General features: G+C 42.2%; 1 protein-coding gene across 3 annotated transcripts in view; it reads right to left on the reverse strand.

Moving 5' to 3' along the window:
• Nucleotides 1-19,566, reverse strand: part of LOC119487246 (voltage-dependent calcium channel subunit alpha-2/delta-2-like) — a 179,498-nt gene that overhangs the window by 72,322 nt on the left and 87,610 nt on the right. For all 3 annotated transcript variants that reach the window (XM_037767976.1, XM_037767968.1, XM_037767959.1), the window contains exon 4: nucleotides 15,209-15,268. In XM_037767976.1, the coding sequence (XP_037623904.1) occupies nucleotides 15,209-15,268 (60 nt within the window). The remainder of the gene's footprint in view (nucleotides 1-15,208; nucleotides 15,269-19,566) is intronic.

Here is a 19,566-nt window from a genome sequence, read left to right on the forward strand (position 1 = left end):
AAGACCTCTAAACAGTTCCACTGATCCTACTCATGAACGCAACAACCTCTGCCTCCAACCGCACACTCTGACACCACACAGACATGCACAGAAGAGGTGGCTCCATGTGGACGAGTCCGAGGCCACCGTGACCCTCTGAGCAGCCCCCAGAGGGTAGCATGGCCATCTGCTGCGGCTGGTCACAGGTCTCTATGGGCTAAGGGTCTGGGTTAAACACTCATCTGATACAACACCAAGCCAACAGCAATTATCCCACATTCTCCTCTCTCCAACTCCACCCCTGCAAGTGCACACATATACATATATAATACATATACTGAATGCTCACAGACAGTCACAGACAGTCACAGACAGTCACATACAGCGCGTACGCACCTGTGAGTGTACAGAAAGAGCGAGTGCACGTGCAAGGCCGAGTGTGTGTGCTCACAGACACCACGTGAACGAAAAAAGAAACACACAAAGTCAGAGAAATTCCCACTGACACAAAGTGCTATCAGTAAATTAAATCTATCATGCTGAGTGGACCAACAAATTCCAAACAGGAGACAAACACTGAGGTCAGGTGATGATCTCCAGCCCCTCCCTTACATCAATCTTCCTCCGCTCATCTCCTTCCCTCTCCTCACCCTTATCTTGATCTGCTTCCTCTCTCCTCCCTTTGCCACCTCTCTCCTCCTCCTCCACCCTGCCCTGTCTTATCTTCATCTTTCCCAATCTCTCTATCCTCAATACCAGCCTCCTCTCTCGCCAATTTCAGATTTCAGCAAAAGCAGCGGCGCGTAGGTTAGATGCCTACTGTTGCTATAGAAACCGCCCCTCTGCTCTAGATTACAATGTGACTTTGTCTCCTCGCCAGGGCTACAATGTCTGCTCGTTTTCATGTCTGACCAGATACATGCCTGCCTATCTTTTGTTTGTCTGAGCGCCTGTCAGTCTATGAGGTTGTTCTTCTGCCAGCGTCTTTTCTTCTTGTCATCTCTACATGCCGTTATTTTAATGTCACCCATTGCTTGTAGTTACACATTTAAACTTCAAAATCTCCTGTCAAGTGAAGGTCGGAGCCTTTAAAGCCCCCAAAATTTCACCCGATATGTGAAGAGGACCTTGACAGAGGATTTATCTGGTAAAGCCCGGGTTAACAATGCGTGATTGAAAAAATGGCTGTCATATGTAGGGGGTACATGTAAATGACGGAGTGTGGTCGCCGGGACTAAATCTTTTGAATTTGAATCGGTGAGCTCTCTCTATGGGCTGGCTGAGACAGGTTGACATTTGAGTGTGAGACAAGCGCTCCATCATGGGTGGGGACAGATTACAGTCATATTCATATCTCCTCTGGACACCTGCTAATGATTTTATAATTACAGAACACACTTTGTGCCTCCGCCGTGCCCTGGGGTGTGCACACAAGCACGCAGAAACGCACACATACACACCGTCTTTCACGCACACACACACACACACACACACACCGCACCTCTCTCCTGGCCTCGATAGTCTAGCAATCATTCGTGGCACCAGTTTCCCTAATGGAAGCTGACATTATATCAAACACAATAAAGGATTTCATTTACTGCTCTTCATTAACCCACACACATCAGCCCATAAGGTACACACCGACACACACACACACACACACACACAGCTCACTTAGTGTGAAAATGCAACCAGAATAAAGCAGGAAAAGCTAAACAATGGGATTTGGCTGCAGAGAAGAACCGCTTACGTAAAGTTTGAAGCAAACCTGTTATGGAGCTATACGTTCTAACCCCTTTTCTTATCTCCCCCACTCCAATCTCTCCTCATGTCTCTACCTATCTCTCCCTCTGTCTTTCTATTTCCACAGCTTCCTTATATCCCATCTCCACATGTCAAACGGTATGAAACTCAAAGACATTCGAACTAGATAAACACTCGGCCATATGAGCTGGTGAGACCTCTCCAGTAAGAGGGGGGAATGCAATCCTCCAGGCTCAGCACATACTCGTACACTTTGACTCCGGCGCACACACACACGACACACAGGCACATTACAATTTATGTACGTTAAGTAAGAAATGACTGACATCCAATTTGATCTGGAGAATGAAATGTAAAGGAAATATATACACAAGGGCGTTCGCGCTAAAAGGAGAGACGTCGAGATGAAATCACGATACGCCATCAGAAACTAATCAGTTCAGCTCATTTCCTTTAGTTTATATGGCCCACAGGTTTGCACAAGTGAAACGTGAGCTCATGAAATATGATTTTCAAACTGAGGTAAATTAATCAAAGACGTGTAGAAATTTGTCAGAGATCTGAAAGCCCTTTAACCACTTTGATCTTGAATTGCAGGGGTGCCTGTGAATAAAATATGAATCCTTGTTCTTTGGTAGAGTTTTTGATTCACAGGATGTTAAATCCTCTCCTTTACTAGGCACAGGCTTATTGCTTATTCACAGCAATGTGGAAAAAAAATACAGTATGGGGATAAAAATGATTTTTACTTGTACCTAAATTGTACTTAATGGGGTATCTAGCAGCTATCAGGTTTAAATGGAGTTTAAAGATAATCTTTTACTGTGTTGCTCTCCAGACAGCAGTCCAATATCTACCCAGATGGCAGTTTATTAGGCACACCTAGCTAAAACGAATGCAGTCTAATACAACCGCCCTGTAATGAATCCTTTCTTCATGAAGGTGATATTGTTCAGCTTTTTTCAACTGTTTTGAACGTTATGGTCATCTTGTTGGCTCTTCTTTGTGGTGCTGCTGAGTTGCACAGCATTATACTGGGAGTTGAGAGTAACTAAGTAGTTCTGTTGCCTAAAACTAAATAAATAGTTTTGTTGCCTAAGCCTAACTAAGTAGTTTTGTTGCCTAAAATTAACTTAGTAGTTTTGTTGCCTAAACCTAAATAAATATTTTTGTTGCCTAAACCTAATCAAGTTTTTTCCTGTGACCGTATGCATGTAACGAGCAGTAATTGACACGTGGTGCTGGACATTCGAAGGAAAACAAAAAGGTGGAATAACTTTTTGTAAGATATCATACGAATCGTTGAATGAGAATACCCTAATTAATATTAATAGTTAAGACAAAATACTAGAAAACTCTCTCACTATAATGTGATACAATTCAACAGCACCATAAACTGCAGCCCCTAAGACGAGCATATAAGTTCAACAAACACTGAACATTATAACATTTACAATGCAACTGCTGATCTACTAAAGACCTAAATCTGTCCATTAAAACTATTGTATCGTCATCATCTCTATTATCTCATCATTGTTCAGGTAAACTCTTCTGGCCACAATGATGAAATAAAAAAAAGAATAAGAACAATATAATAGCCAAAACAAATAACAGAATTACAAGCAACTTTTAAATAAATAAAATGTCATCTTTATTTATAATACAAGGGCATCTTTAAATATAACTTGTTGCAATTGATTTTTTTTTCTATATTTAAAGTTAACCACTGAAGGTTACCATAATGCCTCTTCATAATGTCAAGTCAATAAAGAGTCAACCTGCAAACTGAAAATTAAACTGTTCGCCTGGAAGACAGAGAGAAGGAGAGAGCTATTGAGCTGGAGTGAAACTCAGATAAAGGAGTGCATGACAGAGGCCTTGGGCGCGGCTGCCTCCCTCTCTCTCTCTCTCTCTCTCTCTCTCTCTCTCGCTCTCTCTCTCTCGCTCTCGCTCTCTCATTGGCATGCTCCGCATCTCCGGGCTTTTAAGCGATTAGGGAGCTGCTGAGACCACGGCGTCCAAGCATAGCTCCATGCAGATGTTCATTTGTATGCCAATAAACAAATGTGCCCCCAGATTAAAGCTCCAATACACAGTGCAAATTCAGCAAAGTAAATGACATTCTCCATGCACATCTCATCAATGTCTTGCTCCTCTTCAGACAGAGCGCCATGCCTCCTCTAACTGTACGCTCACTTCAAAAGACCCTCACAAAGATGGGCAGCAACCCACGAGATAGAAGAGGGAGTGAGGAGGAGGGAGAACAATTGAGGAAGAGAGAAGTTGAGATGATTGTGAAATTAAGACTACACAATTTAAAGAAATATGAAGGTTACACAGTTACATTTCATGCCCCCAATTTCACCCATGAATCTGCAATTTCTGCTCTATAAATCTCTCTTTGTAAACATCCTGCAGGTCACAGAATCCCATTTTTCTCCTCTTTTCCCCGCTCCCTCTCTTTTTCTCTCTCTCTCTCTCTCTTTCTTTCAGAGCCTGACACTTCCCCCTTGGTAAAAGCAGTTAAATCTGTCTGAATATTCCAATCCTGCGATAACGAAAGAGGGCTTTGTCCTGCTGCACTCTGGGTAATGCTGCTCTCCATTGTTGGCTGACAGGGCTCCATTGAGGAGCAGGTTTTAACGCTGATAGCATCACCACACTGCACGGACACAGTGCCAGATAAAAAGCCTATCCAACATGACACACGCATGCCAACACCTCCCAAACAAGCCCCCAATCTGATCATCGGAGGGGGAAGCAGCAAAGAGGTGCCGTAACACCAAATAAAGACAAATAAGATAAACAGGCCATGGCAATATTAACACTATCATTGGATTCCAGAGGGATTTGATAACGCAAATGCAATTATCTACGTCGAACATTTTTTACGGCATCTGTAGCCGGGGTGACCAATCACAAACAAACCGGTGCTCGGTTTGGACGTCCCCGTCCAATCCCATTGCAGCCCTGGTATGACACTCCACTTACATGTGTGAAATGTTTCCAGGTTCCATTTTCCTCGAGGGTTGAATACAGCTTTTCATTTCACTGCTGTTTTTCAGCCATTTTACCACTGCTAGTCCATAGAGTCCTGAAAAGTCACCACCCCCTCTTCACAGGCTGACTGAGAGTGGCCAATCAACAATCAGCGCCGACCAAAGGAAACCTGTTATTTTCGACCCCGTAATCATTTCCATCAGATGCCTTGCTGTCCCTCACAATGATTTGAACATTCAAATGACAAAGGGAAGCCTGCTTTAAGATATCTGCAGACAGGCACCAAGGACAGCAGGGACAGAATATACCGAACAAACACTATAACCAGAGCAGGCAGGCAGGTCATCACGCACAAAATGACAACCTGCCCGCTCACACGCATCGCTTTCCTGGAACACCTTGGTAGACTGGAGCACAGAGAAGCCTTGGAAATAAAATATAAAAGTTTTTTCTAGAGTGGCACGGTGGTGCAGTGGATAGCACTGTCGCCTCAGCAAGAGGGTCGCAGGTTAGAATCCGGCTTGGGGCCTTTCTGTGTGAAGTTTGCATGTTCTCCCGTGTTAGCGTGGGTTTTCTCCGGGGACTCCGGTTTCCTCCCACAATCCAAAGGTTAATTGTTGACTCTAAATTGCCCATAGGTGTGAATGTGAGAGTGAATGGTTGTCTGTCTCTGTGTGTCAGCCCTGTGACAGTCTGGCGACCTGTCCAAGGTGTACCCCGCCTTCACCCAATGTCAGCAACACCCCCGCGACCCTGAACAGGATAAGCGGTTACAGATAATGGATGGATGTTTTTTCTGCATACATCCCTTTTAATTGGGACTAAATGAATGATTAATCGTTTAGTCAAGTGGTTCTCAACCTGGGGGTTGGGTCCCCCAAGGGGGTCGCGAGATGGTTGTGGAGAAAGGGAAAAAAAAAAAAACACATTCAAAATAAAATAACATATTTTAGACTGGGAAATGTTTTTTAACATCGCATCGCCTGTACCAGTGATATAATTTGCCTTTGAATAGATTTTATTGATTGTTTGTGAGAGTCAAACATCAACCTGAAAATTCTGGGGGGCCGCGAATCGAAAAGGTTGAGAACCACTCGTTTAGTCTATAAAGTCCGACATCAAAGAACTAGCTGCAATGAGGGCCGACTGTTGTGTCGCCTCACGTCGTTTTGTCTTGGCCAAAAAGTTGCACTCGAACACAACACAAAGACTACAGCCAGTTAGCACGTATGTTCTGTGTCTGCGTGAGAGGAAATAACTTTCCCTACCAGCAGGTAACGGTAGTCTGTATTTGTCATTCAAAAAGGGAAACCAGAATACCGAGGACGGCGAATATATAAGCCGTTGTTTTTATTTACCGACCATTTTCACACTACTCTCACTCACCACTTAGCTTCATTCCAGATGGCCATGTCGTTGTAAAAATACCTGTGCATTGAAATGATCAGATGAGATGAAGATGAAAAATGAGAAGAGCCTTCAGTGTTTTTCCTCTTGACTTTACTGGTTTCCTTGCTTTTCTCTCGTCCGTTTCTCTTCTCGTGCACTGATTCCTTTAAGCTGATTGACCGTCGGCTTGGTGTGACCGGGCCTTTACATGTCTGACAATAGTGAAAAAAGCCCATCACCAGAGCACAACATGACGTCCCCAAATTGCTTTTTTTTTGTCCAACCAGCTGTCTATAACCCAAAAATATTCAACTCACAATAGTAGAAAGGCAACAAATGGTCACATTTGATAAGCTAGAACCATCAATTTTTCAAAAGTAATTAATTTCGGTCTGGAATTATAATTGTTATCACGGTGCGTTGGTGGCCTCGGGGTATAAGGTACTGGCCATGAACCACAGCATCCTCGCTCAAGCTGGGAACCACTGCTATTAATGTTCTCATGCCATCTCTATCCCTTCATTTCCTGTCATATCTAATGTCAACTCTGATAAAAAAAGAAATGGCCATAAAATGGCTAAAACAAATGTTTGATGTTGAATCATTTTCTGGCAATAAAACAATCTATGTATCATTTAATGTCTTAAGCTATAAAAAAAGTCTAGATTAGAAAAGAGAAAATATTGACATACAGAAATAAACCAAACAGTCCATTTTCCCTTCTGCTTTGACCAGAAGAGCCTTAAAAATAACATTTCATGGGTGTTGGCTATGTGTTGAAATGGGAAAATCGAGGCTAGCTGGATTTTCTCTGACTATTGATTTCCGTCTCCCGTGAGGCTGGGTGGATCGATCAGTGGGATTTAGACATGGAGGCCACTCTCTCAACCCTCCGTCCTGGCTAGCACGCTGCATCACAGTTGGCCACGCTGCTACTGACGGAAGGCTTACTGACCGAGGCTTACAGCGTTTCTCATTACCTGTTCCAGTACTTCAGTGCTTCTTCCATTCCGAGTCATTTTAGACTTCGCCAATGTCCCCCTTCCTCGAGTGTAGAACAGCACGAGTTTTCAAGAGGTCTCTCTTGAAGCAGCAGAGGAACATTAGGGGCGAGATGTGGAGAAACAGAAAGGGGCGGTGGAGAGAAAAAGAGTCGGAGAAAAGGTCATTTCTACCTTGGAGAGCACCACTTACGCAAATTACAGTGGTCTGCAATCAAGAAGCTGAAATTACCAAACTGTTGGGTCACCACAGCAACCAGACGCCTGATCAGAGCTGTGAGCAGAGCAGCGGTTGATAGAAAGTGACGACAGGAGAGCTCAGGAAGAGGGAGAAGCTGCAGTTAAGTCCTGTATTGACATAATACTAATTGATCAACTGATCAAATGATGCTTGATCCACGCAGACACACACCAAGCTTTCTTTTTTTGTGCGTCCATTACAGATGCATCTCCGTATCGAGTATAAGTAAAAGCTCGGTCCAGTTTCTACTGAGGCATCCACACCATCAGATACATTTGATCGGGAGGAGACTCTGCTAAATTGCATACTGTAGGAATTTCTCTCCACATTGCCCCTCCTCATTTCTTTCCCTTCCAGTGGCGAGCAGATGGAAGTCCGCTCCATGGCTCAGGATTCAGTGATAACACTGTTTATGAGTTCCATTACGTGCTCGGCAGGCTGCGAGCGCTCTGTCTCAGCGCCACCATAAGGAATAATAAAAAAAAATGCTCACAATGAAAATAGATGCAGTTTATTTGCGATTATACCGTGTGGCTATGCTTATCCGTGTTTGAAATAAGCACTGTGCATTTAAAAAAAGGGTTCACACACGTAGCTATATTCCAACCTCCCCCTCTCGGGCCTTCGCTATGGAGATCCTTTTGAGTTTTGGTTGTTGTGGTGCTGACAGTAGATGGTTGGCAAAATCAATTTTGTTATTTAGAAGGTCTGCATCTGGCTTTAAAAACGAGGGACAGATATGCAGTTCAGGAAATACAGAACAGGCAAAATGAGCACAAAATGATAGTAAGAAAAAACTAAACTGATATGAATCACTTTCAGATAAAACACCACTACGTGGCTAATTATTATCCATCCTGTTGGTTCAGCTTAACTAATGACAGTAGGGGGAAGGAAAAATGTCACAATTCAGCAGGAAAAGATTTGCTAACAAACACTGAAATGCATGTGCTTGGATGAATGGTCAATTGCTGCCTGTTTTAGTTAATCCAGAGAGAGATGAAAACAGAGGTTTGGCAATGTTTCCAAAAGACAAAAAAAGGAGGAGAAATGACATAAAAAAAAAATGAGAGTAGAGCGCGGTGAAACAAAGCCAGAGTGAGGCGTCCCTTCATTTCTGTCTATTTTACCAGAATCTGAATTTGAATCTGTCAAAGGCAGCCTTCATAAGACTAATGTATTCTGTGGCTAATGGAGCTGGTAGCTTCGAGGGTTGGGCTGAGAGTCGCCACAATGATTCTCACTCATTTCCTCTGAAGGGCCAATTATCTCAAATAGAGGCATTATGAAAGGAGCCGAAGTTGGTCAAGTGAACAAACCCTTGCAACTCTGGCTAGTGCGCCTCACACTTAAGGTCATGTTACACCTCTGAGGGGACCTATTGTGACTTTAAGACAGTAAACGTGTCTGGAATACTGGCTAAATGTAGCTACCGTTGATCGCCACTGAAGAATTTACAGTATCTAATTAAAAACATTGGCAAAGTATGACTGAGAAAAGCGCAGGCTATTAGCATAGGGGGAAAAACACTGTAGGCTATGAATTGTATGACTATTATTGTAGGTACCAATGAACATACATGTTTGAAGAGCAAGAAAGAGGTCACATGAATACCACTGTTATGTATGAGAGTGGGTGGCTGAGTGGAGATGAGGAGAGAAAGAGGCAGAGGGAGAGGAAGAGAAAGAAAAGGAGAGATTGTGTTGTCCTATGATGAAAGGCTTGATTGATTAGAGAGTGATGATTGCGGTAAATGGCCTGGAAGATGGCTCCATCTCTGTTTCCCGTTTTCTCCGTCTCTTATACCTTCTTCCCTCACTCACTTGCTTCCTCACTTGCACCTCTCTCTCCCTCCGTGCCTCTCTTTGTCACCACCCTCTCCCTGGTTTCATCATGGCAACCCATCAACAGAGTGCCTCTCTCTCCCCTAATGGCACCGCTATTAGCACTAATGCATTTCAAACGTACAGCAGCTGCCACATCGCAATCTGATGGAGAGTACATGTCTTCCTCCAATCTCCACAATCTCGGGGTCCTTTCTTTCATCCAATCTTGTGTCTCTGTTCCAACGTGTTGCACATCGTGTCGACCCTCCTTCAGCTAAGCGACAGTGGTCATCATCTGGCGCCACTATATGATGGGAGATGAGTGGCTGAACAGCCGACTGATGATAACGTAGCTGTTATCATATTAGTAGTTTGAAAATGATGCTAACCGGAGCCAATTTTCCAATTAGTTAATTAGCAGGATAGTTTGGTTTTGGAATAATTTCACAAAGATTTAAAAAAAAAAAAAAAAAAAGACTAGTTGATGCAATTTTTATATCTCTGTGCAGTTCGGAGGATTATTATGTTAAAAGGTGAGATGATCCAACCTTAGCTTTATCATTGAATGGATTAATGGCAACTCCGCACAAAGATAGGAAAATACATCTTTAAACCCACAATAACTGACAGAAACAAGTTGTGAACACATTCTGAACACATTAATACGTTTATATGACTAACATTAGCAAACAGTTGCCTGATACAGAGCAAACATTATCACTACTGCTGCTGGCCAGAGGCTAACGGCGTGATGCTAATATACGCTAACTGCTAGGTTCACAAAATTCACGGTTCGGTTCATATCACGGTTTTGGGGTCACGGTTTTCGGTTCGGTTCGGTTCATTTATGTTACAGCGAGGAGGTCATGTTCTGATTTCAACATGTTTTTCATTTATTTGGCAAAAATAAGTTAACAAATGTTTGCTTTATCAAAAGTATGGCTTACATAAGGAACATAAACGCTTCTTCATTGACAAATATTAATTGAAAGGTAGGTCTACAGTAATTAGAGCAAACAAAAAAATGCAGCTTTGTTATTTTCATATAAATATGATGAAATTATAAACTAAGGCCATACATTGAAGCATAAGCTCAACCAGAACTGCTAAAAAACGTAGCTTTTTATCTGCCACTCATTCAACAGTAGCTCATTGGTCATAATTCGTACTATAACGGTTAAGGCACTCAAATACTGACATATTGTCAATGAGATTTTTTTTTTTACAAAAATAAAATCACAAATGTGTCTAATGTTCCATCTTAAGGCTTTTGGTAAATCCTCAACTGCTGCTTATGCTAGTTTGCTAAAGTGCTTCAATTCTGTATAGTTTACGATGGAGTGTGGTCGTATATGCAGCGATAAACACTCTTCTAGCATTAGATGTTACTTTGGCACGGTGTGAATCTGCAGTGGGAGGCTGCCTGAATGCTGTGGGGGAACAGACTCTCCGTCCAGTCTGCTTTTGTTTTGCTCCGCTAATCGACTCATTCAGGTGATGCCATCGTAAGTGTCCACGTATAAACCCGACTTCAATTGAACAGTGTCGGCGTGCAGTTTGACCAAATCGTTGTCAGTTTAACTCGACTATCATGAGCTACTGGGCGCTACAGCGCTGCTAACATTCCTGGTGCGCTGCCAAAACTTTCCGGATAAAACTCACTCTCCTGAGTTTCTGTTCCGCGCGTGCGAATAGTAGACATAAACAGCTGTTTGGGTAACGGCGAACCAAAAGGATGTCGCGGACCAAATCGAACGTTGTGAACCGAACGGTTCGGGTCAAATTCACAAACCGTTCCACCCCTACTAACTGCTATCAGTCACACCGGATGAGTGGACGGGCCACCGCTTGAGTGTTTTGACTTTGGACTGCTGTACCCATTTTAAAACGCTAGCTGTCAGTGCTACATATTGCTCCTTTAAAGTTTTCCAAAGATGGATGCTTATTCAAACTAAACTAAACTTTGTAAGCTCACAAATTGCTGACTAATATCACTAATCAAACTATTTTGAACGTAGTTTAAAGTGTAATAGAATTGTTGAATACAGTACGTGCTCCCACAGAGGGACGAGTATTTCAGATGGTTATGTAATCGTGAGGGTATTGTTTGTACTGTCCTTGTGTTAACCGTAGGCTAACCATTACAAAGTATTAAACCCTCAGCATTAGTCATTGTCACTGAACCCACACACATGCATGACCTGAGCTAAACTAGGCCAAGCTCACCATTTATCATACATTCAAACGGCATGCAGAGACATAAAAGAAGCATCTATGAGATTTCAGTTTTTATCTTTCTTTCTAGGTTTGGACAGAAAACTGTAAAACTCCTCAACTGCGAATGCATTATTGAGTCATAATTACATTGTGATCAGTCGGACCAAGATATCTCCAAATATATTTTTATTGGTCAGAAGTAGTTTTAAGATATGGTATCAATAATGACATTACAGACGTAAAGAAGCCATTTTGTCAAATGATAGGAGATATCTGCAATTCTGACTATTATAAACATTTAATTCAGATATATCAAATTATATTTTAGCTGGTCAAAATACTAATGTGTCATAATATATTAAAATGTCATAATATATTGTGTATGGCAAGCTGCCATACACAATAAGCTGGTTCCAGAAGGTAATAGCACTGGTGGCATATGGTGCACAAGCCCAATCTGGTGCTATTTCTTCCCACATCGTCTCTCCCACCAAACCTAGCATAAGTACTCAGCCTCACCATGAATATGCACCAACATTAATGATTAATACAATTAAATAAAAGTGATATCCACAAAGATAACGTCATTTAACTTATCTGAGAATTTGGTTGTCAAAGAATGACAGAACTTTGACTTCAGTACTTAAAGTGATAAATAGGGTTGGGCGCTTGGACGAATATATTGGCTATCGGCAATTGGCTAAGTACATCCCCAGTTGTTTTTTTTGGGTGGGGGGGAGTTTTTTGGCCGATGTTTGTCATTTTATTTAGCTAATTTAATGGAGAGAGAGAGAGAGATAGCGAGAGCCGGCATATTTTCACATCTAACTCTGTGAATTAAGGGTTTATTTCGACCAAGTAATATTTTTACCAGGCCGGTGTTTCATTATTAGACCTACTGTACCAAGTCTCTACTATCCACGTTGATAGGTCATCAGTCCTTAAGGCCTTGGTTCAATAAGATTTCTTTTGTTGACTTTCAGCCATTTTTATGGTCTTTTATAAGAATAATAAAACAGAAATCAATATTCATTACCTGAAAATGATTGCCACATTTCTGGCATCGGCGTAATATCCACAAATATGCTTTGCTCTTTAATAAGCCCTAGATTTTAAGAGACCATTCTGCATGAGTGCATTCAATCTCTAAATGGATAATAACACAATCATCATTTGATTGATTTTTTCAGCTTCAAACAACTAATTGATTAGTCAAAGAATTCTTATGAATATTAGCCAACTAAGACTTCAGCTGTGATTTATATCAATTCTTTTGGCTGGCTGACTGTGTTAATTTTATTACTGTGTTTAAAATGTCTACAAGTTAAAAGTGTTTCTCTGAAATATTTAAATCTGAGTATAGACCTTCTTATTGTAGATGTGTGTTGTTGCACTTTGAATTATTCTATGGAAAAGCAACATTTAAATCGAACCAAAACGTTATTCGCATTCAGCTTCCGGGTCAAAGCTGTAGGACCCAGGATCGTTTCATAACATCATAATGAAATAGAAAAATTAGAGATGAGTGATGTGCTAATGCTTTCCGGAAAGGTTTCATAGTACTCTGCTGCCAATTTTCAGTTCACCAAACAGAGAAGAGTTTTGATATTTGGCTCTGAAGTTGCTGGTTCTCCCTCCTTCCTATGAGAATTGCAAAGCAGCACTGAAATGACTGTGTCACCTTGGGATGACTCTGTTGCCAACACAATAGTGGAGTGTCACAGAGGGATGCGCTCCTGACCTTGAGAAATCAGCAGCAATCCAACACTTTAATGTCTATTTCACACACCATTTCATTCCAATGAATTTAAAACCCCGAACGACCATCACAACAGTTGTTACGATCAACATTTTGACATCCATAATGTCAAGCAGTCGGGATGGTCAGAAAACTGGCTCTGCAGTTAGGGCCGGGAAAAGGCTTGAATGTGTGTGTGCGAGACAGAGAGGACGAGTGAGGTCTTCCCATTGCTACGGTAACAGCTGCGATGGCAGCCGCTATGAGGAACAGGCGTATCATTGAGTTTCTATGATGTCACCAGTTTGGCGCGGCGAGCAGATGGGCTGGGCCAGGTACAGAACCTGCCGTTAATAAACACATGCAAATAAATACCTGCTCGCCGGCAAACACAAACAACCACATTACGTTTTTTCAACCCCCCCCAAACCACACACCCACACTCACAAATTCTATCAAAACGCACCGTCACTCATGCATAAACATCTTTTCTCTTCATTTGACAGACTGCTCCACCTGCTAGTTTAAGATGCGGCGCATTTCTCCTAATATGCCCAAAGAGCATGCAGCCCTAATCTAATTAGAGTGTCAGTCAGCAGAGTGTTCACCTAAAGAGAAATTAGGAAAGCGCAAAATCTACAAACAGGAAAAATCTTCGTGCAAGGATGTGGCATATCTACCGCTCCCACCCCTCCCAACCCTCCCACCCCTCCACCTCTTTTTTTTAATGGTTTCACGGTCGCCCCTGCTGAGATTCATTACCTGGCCTAATTATAAAGGCAAATGAAATCAGCTCCAATACATTATTAATAGAGGCGCACCATTAGGATTCTTTTGCGGTATTTGCAACAATATGATATATTCCAACTGTTTCATGCCTGATTAGAGACACATACAGATAACGAAAAAGGTATATGAATGTGAAGGGGGGTGCAGAGGGTGAGGGTGGGGATGAGGCCGGTGGACAGAAAGAGAGACGGAGACAAGAAGAGAAAAAGAGAAAGAGGAGAAACAGAGGGAGAAGAGAGGGGTTTTGGCGCGGCCGGGTTGGATTAAAGAGAATGCTGGCTTTTCCACTCGAGGAGGTATTGATGCCATATTGGATGCAGCTACTTATGAACAGGTGTGCTGTGTGTGGTCACTGTGACCCCGGCTCCACTGCCTGCATGGCTACACATCCGATCAAGGTGCATCGGAGCCGGGCGGGGAGAGGCAGGCATCAACCCCCCTCAGGCCTAAGATGAAGGGACAGCCGCACTGCAGCTCCCTCCCTCGGACCAGCAGGTAGGGGGTGGGAGGGGTGTAGCCCAGCCACCCCAAGACTACAGCTTCAGAGTGTAAGCAACCATGAATAGAAATGGACTTTGCAGGGAAGTAGGGCTCATAATTATTCGTTTTAAATCAGTTAAAGCCTTTCCTCAAATATCCCCCAGGAGGCGCTGGGTTAAAAATCCATTTGTGGGAAGTGTACCATGACAGCGAGCTCGTCTCCCTGGAGACAGAGGATATGACAGTAGGGAATGTGCATGTGTATCTGTCGGGTGAGGCTATCTAGATATGTGTGTGTGCATGTGCATCAGTATGCATGCATGTTCATGGGGCATTTGAGTGTTTGCAAATTTGAGAGTCAGTGGAGCACGCAGGCTCATGAACACACACAGTCAAACACACGGACCAGAGTAATACCATTTCTCCTTTCTTTTTTTTTTTGGATTTCAAGAGCGGATCTCTTGTGTTTTAAAGGTCAGCTGCAAGAGAATGCATTGTTCAACTTGCTGTGGCCTGTGAAATAAAACGGACAGAAAATGCTATTAGATAATACTGAACACTATGAAAATAACAACCCCAACAGTATGCAATTACAGAGTGCCTGCGTACATGTGGACTGTGTTTGTGTGTCTTATTGTTTTTTTTTTATTACCACATTGTCTCTGTGATGCTGATCACATTGTCATTAAAGAGTTAGTAAGTCAAATAGCCTGGAAAAAGAAGAGGGGAAAAAGAAAGAAGAGGTCTCGGAGAAGGAGGGAGAGGAGCGTGTGTCCTACTTTACCGTCACACCGTCTTGCCATTCATGCTCCTTCTGAAGCTGTTCCGCCTCCCAGGCCAGTTTCTACAAGGAAACACAAAAACAGCAGTGTGAGTGTCAGAAGTCAATAGGACATTGATTTGTTTGTGTGTGTGTGTGTTTGTGTGTATGAGCAGGTGTGAGAGAGAGACAGACAAACAGTTGGGACAATGGTGACTGTGACCTTGTTCCCAACAAAAGCTGAGAAGAGCGCTAAACCCCAAAACACTGCTCTCCTTAAAGAACCAGTCCAAACTACAATACGGCACCACACGCCTTGATGAGAAACTGCGTGTACACGGCCACAAGGTGAACCAGCTAAACAGAAATGCTTCTAGAAGCTGCAAGTTGTATCTCAAAATTGGATTTGGTTTGAAAGTTCTAATGGAGGTATCTGCATTAGTGTCTTTAAAAAACAATGAACTTATTAACACTTGAGAAACAAACTAAGGGAAATCAGGGTATCATTATAAATATAGAATAATAATTGAGGAAATGTGTGTATTTATCTGACTGACAGCTGAGCTGGCAGCAATATGAGACACAATGTAAACAAAGTTGCGCTAGTAACAAGCCAAAGCACAAACCAGTATTATCAGTGGTACTGATGTAGATCCACACCAGTTCATATCCATAATGACTAATCTTCATGTGCAGGTTAGTTTTTAAGCAGTGTGTAATTTCTCCTGGTTTGTTTGCCAACAAGCCAGAAAGATATCTGTCCATGCTTGTAGGCAGATATTAGCTAGAAAGGTAATGTTTGCTGTCAATCAAAATGAGTGGCTTTAGCTGTTGTCAAGTGTCATAGTCGCATAATATAGTTCCAGACACATGGTTTGATTGACTATGTATAGAGGTCAACCCATAGTGGGTTTTTAAAGGCCGATATAATAATAGTTTGGAGCAGGAAAAAGTTGATTACTTGATTAATTTGACACTGTCAGATATCAACAATCTTTGACTATATTACAAACTATAAACTATAACTATAAACTAACTGATATCTAAGTCTAAGTAATAAATACCTAAATAAATATATAAATCTGGAACTGAACATCAAAACCAAAGAAGGCCCGATGAATAAATCTAACTATATGTTGCCAACTGAAACGTCTGCACACCATAACTTGTATAGAATATTTAATGTGCTCATTAAATGCATTAAACACACACTAAGGTTGACCCCAATGCTTCGAAGCTTCGACCGTTGCCATGGTATTCAACCTCCAAATCACTATTCGAATGGTTTGTTTGTAAAAAAAAATTTTTAGTATGTAATAATAATGTACAAATCGCCAAATAGCCCATGAAATAAAGGAATAATCCCACAACATTATTAATTATTCATAGCCAACATTAATTATTATTAGTTATTCTCAGATGGTTGTCGCTGTTTGTTGTCGGTCCCGGGCACTGAAATGGGGGTGATGGAGATTGACAGACAGAAGAACATGTCAGCCTCTAGCGCTGCGATGCTTTGAATGTCTTCGAATATTTCTCACCGAAGCTTCGAAGCCCCAAAATTGGTATTCGGAACAGCCCTAACACACACACACACACACATATTTATTGTTTGATTATATGCCTTAAAGTTCTCCATCTACATACTGTAGTAGGGCTGCAACCAATGATTATTTTCATTGTCAATTAATCTGTCGATTATTGTTTCGATTAATCGATTAGTTGTTTGGTCTATATAATGTCAGAAAATGGTGAAAAATGTCCCAAGATGACGTCCTCAAATATCTTGTTTTGTCCAAAACTCAAAGATATTCAGTTTACTGTCATAGAGGAGGAAAGAAACCAGAAAATATTCACATTTAAGAAGCTGGAATCAGAGAATTGTGACTTTTCTTAAAAAATTACTCTAACTAATAGTTGACAATTAATTGATGAATCGTTGCAGCTCTGGTGTCTACTTTCTTGTGGTTTGTTTGCCAACAAGCCGGCAAGATATTTGTCCATGCTTGTAGGCAGACATTAGCTAGAAAGGTAATGTTTGCTGTGACTCGAAATGAGTGGCTTTAGATGCTGTCAAGTTCTTAGTAAGTGTCATAGTCGCATGCAAATACAGTTCAAGATACATGGTTTGATTGATTATATGTTGGCAACTGAAACATCTGAACATCATGACTTGTACGGAATATGTAACGTGCACATCAAATGCATTAAATACACACATCTTCATCGTTTGATTATATGCATCAAATCTACATACTGTAGACGGCAAACCCCATACTTAGTGGTTCATGCACAGACAAGGGGTGCTTTCATGACACCAACAAATATGTCCTTCTTTTGGATGCTTCCTCCCCACACACACACACACACACACACACAGACACACACACAAAGGACACATGACATCCAGTCCAATTTCAGGTGTATTGATATTTTTATGTTTCTATGAAACTTAATATTCTATAGTATCAAACCCACTGATGTTGTCTTAAAGATGTGCTTTAGTAGTCTAACATCATTTACCATGATGTACCTTGGTCTTATCTCTGAAGAAGCTTAAAGTACGTAGGCTCCTCATATAGGAAATCATCCAAGTGGCAAATCGAGCGTAGCGTTAGTTCATGCAGGCCATGAAGTCAAGCGCTGCTCATATGACAGCTGTCAGCTGATGGCGGCCGATCTTAGGCCGGCCAATCGGCTGATGCATCATCTGACAGATCAGCTGATTCCCTTCTAGGCATTCATTGGCAAATTTCATACAGGGCGCCTTATTTAAGCTCCTTCAACCTGGCTACCTGTGCTGCTTCTTCTACAAAGCCGCTCGCAACCCACCTCCACCCCACCACCTCCTTTAATACTGTGTGTGACTAACCAATATCATTCTGTGTTATTGATGCTGGCTCTGTTCTGCACCCGGGGGGGTCTTTGCTGCTGCTCTCCCTGCCTTTGGCTTTCCATGTATGCACATGGAAGGGCAAGGAGGAGTGCTCTCCTTGCCTCATGCTACCACGTAGGCTCGTGGATCCACGTATGCGCGTGGATGGGCAGGGAGGTCTCAGAGCAGAGCATACCGCCAAATATAATGTATATATTACTGCAATGGAAATAAAGTTCTTTGACTAAAGTGGTCCTGACTGAAATATGGTAAAGCCTCATCGTCTCTCTCCTTCCCTCTTGTGCCTCAGTATCTAGGTTTCCCCGAGCCTCTAGGGGGCAATCTTATTCCTGTCCCAGAATAGTGTGATCAGCCGTAAAGTCCCCGGGGGCCGGGGCCCTGAAATTACTCACCCTATTTAGACCCCTGCTACAGTATGAGCTCATTCATTTGTGGAGCCACACTGAAGGAAGCGGTCCCCTACCACAGGAGGCTTTTTATCTACCAAAAACACACAAGACACAAACTCTCATTATGGTGTAAGCTGTCCTATTTCTATTAAGAGCCCCGCCCACCTCATCTCAGCTGACCCTCCCACTCACACAGAGACACAATAGTGCTCCACCTCCTCTTCACACACACACACACACACCGGGCCCAGAGTATCAGTCCAGGCCCTCGTCGATGTCGTATGGGGACGTTAGTGGAGCATTTTGGTTTCAAGAGATGTGATATCACTAACCTAATTTGTGAAAATCTGGATGTGTCTTTATGCTTTTGCATTGTGCTTTTAATCACCTGAACAAGCCTTAAATAACAACGATAACATTTCATTCATTTTCCTAATGAGACAATAGGCGACTGGAACAATGAAGCGAGGATCTAATTAGCCCATTGAAATGATCACCAAAGAGCCTTATTAGGAAAGACAGCGATTGTGTGGCTTCTTCGTAAGAGAGGGTCAGTCTTCCTAAAGGGCAGCGCCACGGTGGTAATCTCTTGGTGAAACTATCAACACTACATTTTTCAATTAGGGGTAAACACTGAGCAGCTGAACAATAATCTTGCTGCATTTTCCAGCTCTGAGATTAGCCTGAAAATGAAAGCCATGTGATTTCACTCTCTGTCACAACAGCTGGAATATGTAATATGTTTTTTTTATTAATATGCAAAGTTCGTTTTGAGGACATAAAAAATAAGTTGTTTGAACTTTTTCCAGCCTTTTTTTTTTCTCCATCAACCCCCTGTCATGATCTTTGATCTAGCTCCCCTTTCATCCCCTCGGCTCAGTCTTTTTCTCAGCATTTAATCTGTCAGTAAGAATCTCTACTTTGTCCCTTTAGAAAATCCATTTCTCTCCCCGAGTAGCCCACACATCTTTTTTTCCAGGTCTGTTTCTCCAGCTGCCTCTCCCTCGGTATATTTCCTCCCTCTCCCTCTGTTAGGCCACCATTTCTCCAGGACCCTATCTCTTCCCTAGCAGCTTAATGCAGTCCCCCTGCTCCAA

Source organism: Sebastes umbrosus, chromosome 1 (assembly GCF_015220745.1).
Source record: "Sebastes umbrosus isolate fSebUmb1 chromosome 1, fSebUmb1.pri, whole genome shotgun sequence".
Classification (NCBI taxonomy): Eukaryota; Metazoa; Chordata; class Actinopteri; order Perciformes; family Sebastidae; genus Sebastes; species Sebastes umbrosus.